This window comes from Canis aureus, chromosome 14 (genome assembly GCF_053574225.1).
Source record: "Canis aureus isolate CA01 chromosome 14, VMU_Caureus_v.1.0, whole genome shotgun sequence".
In the NCBI taxonomy this organism is placed as follows: Eukaryota; Metazoa; Chordata; class Mammalia; order Carnivora; family Canidae; genus Canis; species Canis aureus.
In genome coordinates, this window is record NC_135624.1 from 38,531,269 (window position 1) to 38,540,200 (window position 8,932).

The 8,932-nt window shown below is 44.0% G+C and overlaps 1 protein-coding gene across 21 annotated transcripts in view; it reads right to left on the reverse strand.

Annotated features, from left to right (window-relative positions):
* The window catches only part of PTK2 (protein tyrosine kinase 2), a 267,646-nt gene that overhangs the window by 113,499 nt on the left and 145,215 nt on the right, over window positions 1-8,932 (reverse strand). For all 21 annotated transcript variants that reach the window (XM_077847404.1, XM_077847401.1, XM_077847398.1 and 18 more), the window contains one exon: window positions 491-631. In XM_077847404.1, coding sequence (XP_077703530.1) covers window positions 491-631 — 141 coding nt within the window. The remainder of the gene's footprint in view (window positions 1-490; window positions 632-8,932) is intronic.

The following is an 8,932-nucleotide window of genomic DNA, read 5'->3' on the forward strand; positions in this document are numbered from 1 at the left end:
AAGAAAATATTTTAGATGAAAACATGGACACAAAAAAAGACCAAGGCAGGGGGGTGGGGGCTGGCTTAGCTTGTGATTCATCTACCCAACCAAGTACTACAAAATACCTGTAACTTCACCGACCCAGTACTTGGTGGGTCTAAAGCTAACAGTTTCCTTGGAAAGATGATTTGAATAGGTAAACTAGCACAGAGACAACAAATAATTAACAAATCATTGGGCTAGAGTTAAAAAAAAAACAAAAACAAAACTAATTATCAACAAAGGCATTCTTTTTTCTTTTTTTTTATCAAAGGCATTCTTTTAAAAAAGATTTCATCCTCAGATTGATACATTTTCTTTTTGCATTTTTTCCCCACTGTAAAGTGACATTCTCATGTTGTTCAAAATGTGACAAATCAGATTTCAATCAGAAATTTAGACGTACATGGTTAAGACAAAGCAAAAGAAATCAAGCCCGGTCCACCATCTCCCGTGTCCCCATACTTACCCCCAGAGCACACTTGAAACATTCTTTATCAAATCTGTATACTGGGGAGAGGATCTCAAAGAACTTCAGAATACTTTCTTCTCTGTTAAGGTTGGCAAACTGTCTAAATGTCTGTTGGATCAGCTTTCTTAGTGTTTTTGCCTGCATGATAAAATCACAAAAATCATTTTAGAGTTGACACCACACAGCAACAATAACTAACATCAAAGAAGGTATCTTTACCTCCCATCTATGTTCACATTACTATGAAATGCCATTATTCGTCAAAGCCTTATTTCCTTTCTTAAGTAGCCATAACATAATGCACATAGTATAATATACAGCATCCTGACCCTTTAAAATACACAGTTCAGTGGTTCGAAGACTCATTTCTTAGATATAAATGTATAAGGCAATAGTTTATTAGAATATATAGTAAAAAGTTAGGCATTAAAATAACACATACTGTCCAAAAAAATTAAAAATTAAATAAAAAACACATACTAGCTATGCAAACAACAGGGAGCTGCCTAAGGCTTAGATATGAAGGCCCTCACATATCCTACTGTTAGGAGGGTAAGTCCACCATCTTTCTGAAGGGCAATTTGGCAGCACAAATAAAAATACCTTCTAAAAAAACTACAACTCTGGATCCAGAAATTAAATTCCAAGGCATTATTCTTTAGAAATGATGAAAGAACTCTACAAGGACTCAGCAACAAGGAGGTTGAGTGCAGAACTATATATAGTAGCAGTTGGGTTACGTGCATCATACTGTGTCTGCCTACATTGTACGCGGCCCTAAAGACTATGGTTTGGAACTAACATACTGACGTTAAAATCCATTATCATGGTGTTATGTGGAAAAATATGGTGAAACAATCTGTATATATAGTACGGCTGCCTTTAAAAGGGGAGCAAAAGGGGAGCATCAGAGATGGGACGCACACACGCATCAACACACAGAGAAGGAGATGGAACAACTATGCCCCTTTTTCCGTGTAGTGGGATCACAGGTGGTCTTTAGGCCTTTTTTGTACAATTGAGTGTTCTATTTATGTACCATGAGCATCTGGATGGTGGAGGGAAGGGCCCCACAGGCAGCAAGCCCATAGTCTACAGTGTGTAGGGGGAGGCCCGGGGAGGCCAGTGGGCAAAGGCTGCATGACAAGGTTTGAGCAAGAGGGCTGGGGAAGCCAGCCAGCCAGTCAGCTTTCACTATGGGGAGAGAGAAAGTCCTTGGGTACCTTGCGTAGAGTGATGTGATTTGACGCAGGCACCAACAGGAACAGTGGCACAGCTGTGCTGTGAACAGCATGAAGGAAGCAGGAAAGACCAAGTAGGAGGCTGCCCAAGTAATCTAGGCAAGAGCTGAGCAGAGCCTACACAAGTATAGAAGCAGAAAGGTGTAAGAAATAGATTTATTCTGAAAAACAGAACCAAGATGTACTGAGAGGCCGGTGTTAACATGAACTGAAGTGATAGTTCTGTGGGAGCAGCAGGGTGGCAGGTGGAGGTCTTGGAGGAGACCAGAGGCCCAACTGGAAGCTCAGTGTGAGGTGTACTCAGACAGGACTCAGAGCCAGCAAACTGGAGAAGGCTGGGGGTGGGGGGACAGAGAGGCGGTCAAGGGCCTCATCCTAAGAGTACGCTCATCTTTGCAGGTCAGGGAGCTGTGGCTGCTCAGGCAGCTAAGAAGCGACCCACTGGGGAGTGGCACATGGAAGGGACCACCCACCTGCAGTGGCTTGCAAGTCCCCCTGTGGTCAAGGGATTCCGGGATCTGGGACACTGCAGAGTGAGCTGACAGCTGGGAGCTATGGTCAAAGAGTGGGGCATAGTCACAGTGGCCTACGGTTACTGGGAATGAAGAAAACAGTGTGAGAGGCAGAGGACAGGGTTCAAAGAGCCGAGGGAGCAGGTGTTGGAATATGACCAATGGCATGTGACCTTCATTTTAAAGGCTCGCGCTGCTCTTGGAACAGAGGGTGTCGGGGAGAGTGTGAGAAGCAGAGAGAGCAGCCAGGTTCCTGGAATAGGCCACCCGAGAAACACCAGTGGCACAGGCCTTGAGGTGGTGGCGAAGGAGAGAGCCAGGCAGCCAGGCAACTTTGGGACACTCGGATGACTATATGGGACGGTAGGAAAACAAGCACCTGAGCACGACGAGGTTTCTGGATGGGACAGAGGGGCAAACAGAAGGGGCAGGCTTGGTGAGAATAAAGTCACACCAATTCTGGACATGGGAGACTCTTATGTATTTGGACCTGAACCATCAAGCAGACAGCTGCATAGAGATGTGGAGCTTAGGAGAGGGCAGGGCTGGGGACGGCACTGTCAGAGTGCAGTGGCTGACAGCTTCACAGATGGATCCCACCAATCACATGGAGGCAAGAAAGGAGAGAGGGCCACAGTCAGGTCAGCAGGTCAAGAGCTGGGGCTCTGACGGGTGAGGAGGACAGTGTGGAACTGCAAGTATTCTGAAGAGGATTAACTGCAGACATAGATCACATAATCTAAACTGAAGAGAAGTAAAACAGGCTTGAGGTTAGCAAGGCTTCTCTATCAGACGTTCACATGTCAATGGTCAACCTTGCATGTTCAGTAAAGAAAAATCTGGGAAACATATTTTGGGGAATGCCCATCTAAGCACCAGCCATGGGCCAAGGGACTGCAAAGGCCACTCCTATCATGGGTTGAGATGGAATGTAATAGTTGTTCTGACTTCAGGCTTTGCAAACATTCCTGTGGCCTATTGGGTCTGGCTGTCCACCAAGAGCATGTGGACTGGCCATGGAGACCGAGGAAGAGCACAACTCTAGCCTAACAGTGCTTAAATAGACAAAATGAAAATAAAATCCTGTCTGTCCTGTAACCAAGAACACTTCACTCCCCAGCATGTAAGCAGGAGAACAGCTCTGACTTCTTTGATTTCAACAGCCTGAGACAGGGCATACTGCTGCCGGGTGCTCACGAGCCCATCCGAGGAGGAAACCAGTGCACAGAAAGCCCTAGAATGCCTTCCAACTCTTCCTACAAGTGCAGGACACCGCAAACTAGATTATGGTAACAGCTGCAAGGGATGGTGTCCATGGAGCATGGGGACCAGAGCACTGTGACAAATCACTTTCATTAACATTAATAAACAGTCGATATAGTTATTCGTGCCTCCAGGAGGAACACTTTAACTCAGGACAGATGAGTAATGGCACGCAACAATGAAAACCATGTCAAAGAGCTCCAGAAAAGAAGCCAATTCTCTGCCTTGTATCCAATCCCCAACTGGCTGCTTGGACAATCCTCCACTTGAACCTGCTCATTCATGCAATGCTTTCAAAAACGAGTCACCCAAATGAGCTTCCTCTCTGAAGTGGTACAGACAGTCTCTCTTTTAAGTCAAGCAGCTCAAGTCCTGGCTTGAGCATCAGACTCACATGCATCCACCCGCCTGCCTGAGGTTTCCATGGGAGGTCTCACACATCTGAAAGCTGACAGTTCCCTAAGAGGACTCACGATTGCTCTCCAGGCTCGGCACCCCCAGCTCGGCCAATCTCCCAGCCACCTAAAGGCAGAGACCCAGGTGGCAGCCCCGACCGCTCTTTTCCCTAACCCCTCAAACTACTACACCCCCAACGAAGCCCTGCAAGTACTTTTCCAAAAAGCATATAGTGTTCCCTAATGCTTTCCACCACACCAGCCCCACTCTTGCCTGAACCCCTGCGACAGCCGCCTGGGCTACCATCTATGTACCTTACACAGTCGCCAGGCGCTTTTTTTTTTTTTAAATAAATTTATTTTTTATTGGTGTTCAATTTGCCAACATACAGAATAACACCCAGTGCTCATCCCCTCAAGTGCCCCCCTCAGTGCCCGTCACCCATTCACCCCCACACCCCACCCTCCTCCCCTTCCACCACCCCTAGTTCGTTTCCCAGAGTTAGGAGTCTTTATGTTCTGTCTCCCTTTCTGATATTTCCCACACATTTCTTCTCCCTTCCCTTAGATTTCCTTTCACTGTTATTTATATTCCCCAAATGAATGAGACCATATAATGTTTGTCCTTCTCCGACTGACTTACTTCACTCAGCATAATACCCTCCAGTTCCATCCACGTTGAAGCAAATGGTGGGTATTTGTCGTTTCTACTGGCTGAGTAATATTCCATTGTATACATAGGTCACAGCTTCTTTATCCATTCATCTTTCAATGGACACCGAGGCTCCTTCCACAGTTTGGCTATTGTGGACATTGCTGCTAGAAACATCGGGGTGCAGGTGTCCAGGCGTTTCATTGCATCTGAATCTTTGGGGTAAATCCCCAGCAGTGCAATTGCTGGGTCGTAGGGCAGGTCTATTTTTAACTCTTTGAGGAACCTCCACAGTTTTCCAGAGTGGCTGCACCAGTTCACATTCCCACCAACAGTGTAAGAGGGTTCCCCTTTCTCCGCATCCTCTCCAACATTTGTGGTTTCCTGACTTGTTAATGTTCCCCATTCTGACTGGTGTGAGGTGGTATCTCATTGTGGTTTTGATTTGTATTTCCCTAATGGCAAGTGATGCAGAGCATTTTCTCATGTGCATGGTGGCCATGTCTATGTCTTCCTCTGTGAGATTTCTGTTCATGTCTTTTGCCCATTTCATGATTGGATTGTTTGTTTCTTTACTGTTGAGTTTAATAAGTTCTATATAGATCTTGGAAACTAGCCCTTTATCTGATACGTCATTTGCAAAAATCTTCTCCCACTCTGTAGGTTGTCTTTTAGTTTTGTTGACTGTATCCTTTGCTGTGCAAAAGCTTCTTATCTTGATGAAGTCCCAATAGTTCATTTTTGCTTTTGTTTCTTTTGCCTTCGTGAATGTATCTTGCAAGAAGTTACTGTGGCTGAGTTCAAAAAGGGTGTTGCCTGTGTTCTCCTCTAGGATTTTGATGGAATCTTGTCTCACATTTAGATCTTTCATCCATTTTGAGTTTATCTTTGTGTCTGCTGCAAGAGAGTGGTCTAGTTTCATTCTTCTGCATGTGGATGTCCAATTTTCCCAGCACCGTTTATTGAAGAGACTGTCTTTCTTCCAGTGGATAGTCTTTCCTCCTTTATCGAATATTAGTTGACCCTAAAGTTGAGGGTCCACTTCTGGGTTCTCTATTCTGTTCCACTGATCTATGTGTCTGTTTTTGTGCCAGTACCACACTGTCTTGATGACCACAGCTTTGTAGTACAACCTGAAATCTGGCATTGTGATGCCCCCAGATATGCTTTTCTTTTTTAAAATTCCCCTGGCTATTCGGGGTCTTTTCTGATTCCACACAAATCTTCAAATAATTTGTTCTAACTCTCTGAAGAAAGTCCATGGTATTTTGATAGGGATTGCATTAAACGTGTAAATTGCCCTGGGTAACATTGACATTTTCACAATATTAATTCTGGCAATCCATGGGCATGGAATATTTTTCCATCTCTTTGTGTCTTCCTCAATTTCTTTCAGAAGTGTTCTATAGTTTTTAGGGTATAGATCCTTTACCTCTTTGGTTAGGTTTATTCCTAGGTATCTTATGCTTTTGGGTGCAATTGTAAATGGGATTGACTCCTTAATTTCTCTTTCTTCAGTCTCGTTGTTAGTGTATAGAAATGCCACTGACTTCTGGGCATTGATTTTGTATCCTGCCACGCTACCAAATTGCTGTATGAGTTCTAGCAATCTGGGGGGGAAACTTTTGGGTTTTCTATGTAGAGGATCATGTCATCGGCGAAGAGGGAGAATTTGACTTCTTCTTTGCCAATTTGAATGCCTTTAATGTCTTTTTGTTGTCTGTTGCTGAGGCTAGGACTTCCAGTGCTATGTTGAATAGCAGTGGTGAGAGTGGACATCCCTGTCTTGTTCCTGATCTTAGGGGAAAGGCTCCCAGTGCTTCCCCATTGAGAATGATATTTGCTGTGGGCTTTTCGTAGATGGCTTTTAAGATGTTGAGGAATGTTCCCTCTATCCCTACACTCTGAAGAGTTTTGATCAGGAATGGATGCTGTATTTTGTCAAATGCTTTCTCTGCATCTAATGAGAGGATCATATGGTTCTTGGGTTTTTCTCTTGCTGATATGATGAATCACATTGATTGTTTTACGAGTGTTGAACCAGCCTTGTGTCCCAGGGATAAATCCTACTTGGTCATGGTGAATAATTTTCTTAATGTACTGTTGGATCCGATTGGCTAGTATCTTGTTGAGAATTTTTGCATCCATGTTCATCAGGGATATTGGTCTGTAATTCTCCTTTTTGGTGGGGTCTTTGGTTTTGGAATTAAGGTGATGCTAGCCTCATAGAATGAATTTGGAAGTACTCCATCTCTTTCTATCTTTCCAAACAGCTTTAGTAGAATAGGTATGGTTTCTTCTTTAAACGTTTGATAGAATTCCCCTGGGAAGCCATCTGGCCCTGGACTTTTGTGTCTTGGGAGGTTTTTGATGACTGCTTCAATTTCCTCCCTGGTTATTGGCCTGTTAAGGTTTTCTATTTCTTCCTGTTCCAGTTTTGGTAGTTTGTGGCTTTCCAGGAATGTGTCCATTTCTTCTACATTGCCTAATTTATTGGCATATAGCTGTTCATAATATGTTTTTAAAATCGTTTGTATTTCCTTGGTGTTGGTAGTGATCTCTCCTTTCTCATTCATGATTTTATTAATTTGAGTCTTCTCTCTCTTCTTTTTAATAAGGTTGGCTAATGGTTTATCTATCTTATTAATTCTTTCAAAGAACCAACTCCTGGTTCTGTTGATCTGTTCCACAGTTCTTCTGGTCTCGATTTCGTTGAGTTCTGCTCGAATCTTTATTAACTCTCTTCTTCTGCTGGGTGTAGGATCTGTCTGTTTTTCTCTAGCTCCTTTATGTGTAAGGTTAGCTTTTGTATTTGAGTTCTTTCCAGTTTTTGAATGGATGCTTGTATCGCGATGTATTTCCCCCTTAGGACTGCTTTTGCTGCATCCCAAAGATTTTGAATGCTTGTATCTTCATTCTCATTAGTTTCCATGAATCTTTTTAATTCTTCCTTAATTTCCTGGTTGACCCTTTCATCTTTTAGCACGATGGTCCTTAACCTCCATGTGCTTGAGGTCCTTCCAAACTTCTTGTTGTGATTTAGTTCTAATTTCAAAGCATTATGGTCTGAGAATATGCAGGGGATGATCCCAATCTTTTGGTATTGGTTCAGACCCAATTTGTGACCCAGTATGTGGTCTATTCTGGAGAAAGTTCCATGTGCATTTGAGAAGAATGTGTATTTAGTTGAGTTTGGATGTAAAGTTCTGTAGATATCTGTGAAATCCATCTGGTCCAGTGTATCATTTAAAGCTCTTGTTTCTTTGGAGATGTTGTGCTTAGAAGACCTATCTAGTATAGAAAGAGCTAGATTGAAGTCACCAAGTATAAGTGTATTATTATCTAAGTATTTCTTCATTTTGGTTATTAATTGATTTAAATATTTGGGAGCTCCCACATTCGGGGCATATATATTGAGGATTGTTAAGTCCTCTTGTTGGATAGATCCTTTAAGTATGATATAGTGTCCCTCTTCATCTCTCGCTACAGTCTTCGGGGTAAATTTTAGTTTATCTGATATGAGGATGGCTACTCGCCAGGCGCTTTTTAAAACATGAATTGGATCACTTCACTCTGCAGCCTCAACCCTTGGGTACTTAGGAAACGGAATCATCTAACTCTGCAAGTGTGGAGCATGAGAGGCCTCAAGGCCCCAGGGGTCAGGAGGAAGAGCAGGGTGGACGAGCAGGTTCGGCAGCCAAGTCAGGGCCGCATCATCATGGCCGTGTAGGGAGGCTCAGGGAGGGCACAGCTGCTCTCTCGTCTCCAGCCCCCTCTATCTCGCAGGGCCTTCAGAGAGAGGTTCTTCTATTACCTGTATCTTACAAATGAGGAAATGGGAGACACAAAGAAAACAAAGACCCCAAATCTCCGAGCTGCATGGCAGAGCCAGGACTGAAGGCCAAGCAGCCTGGCGCCAGCGTCTGTGCTCTTAATGAGAGCATCACTTCCCCTCCTGGAGGTCATCAGCCTCCTGGAGGCCGTCGGCCTTTTAAATGCCACCCTGGCATTTAAACCACTCCTGGTTAGGGCAGGAGCCTGGCCAGCACCAGGCACGCAGCACACACTGGGCACTCAACAAACATTTTAAAGAGATGAGCAGCTTCAAGAAAAAAGAAAGGACACTGTCCCTGCCATTATCCTGCACCCTCGGGGCAGCGCTGACAATGGCAGCCTGGAGCTGCAGCAGAAGAGAGACCTGAAATTATGAGGGAGGGGCACAAGTGTGCTCATGAGCCTCACTGGCGTTGGCTCTTTATTTATTAAAGCAACTTCAGTGATGTTAGTACATAGCTCTTCTGTTTTCCAGTCTTTTTCCTAACATTACAAAGCTGGTTCTAAAAAATAATTTGCACGTAACAGATAAATACATGCAT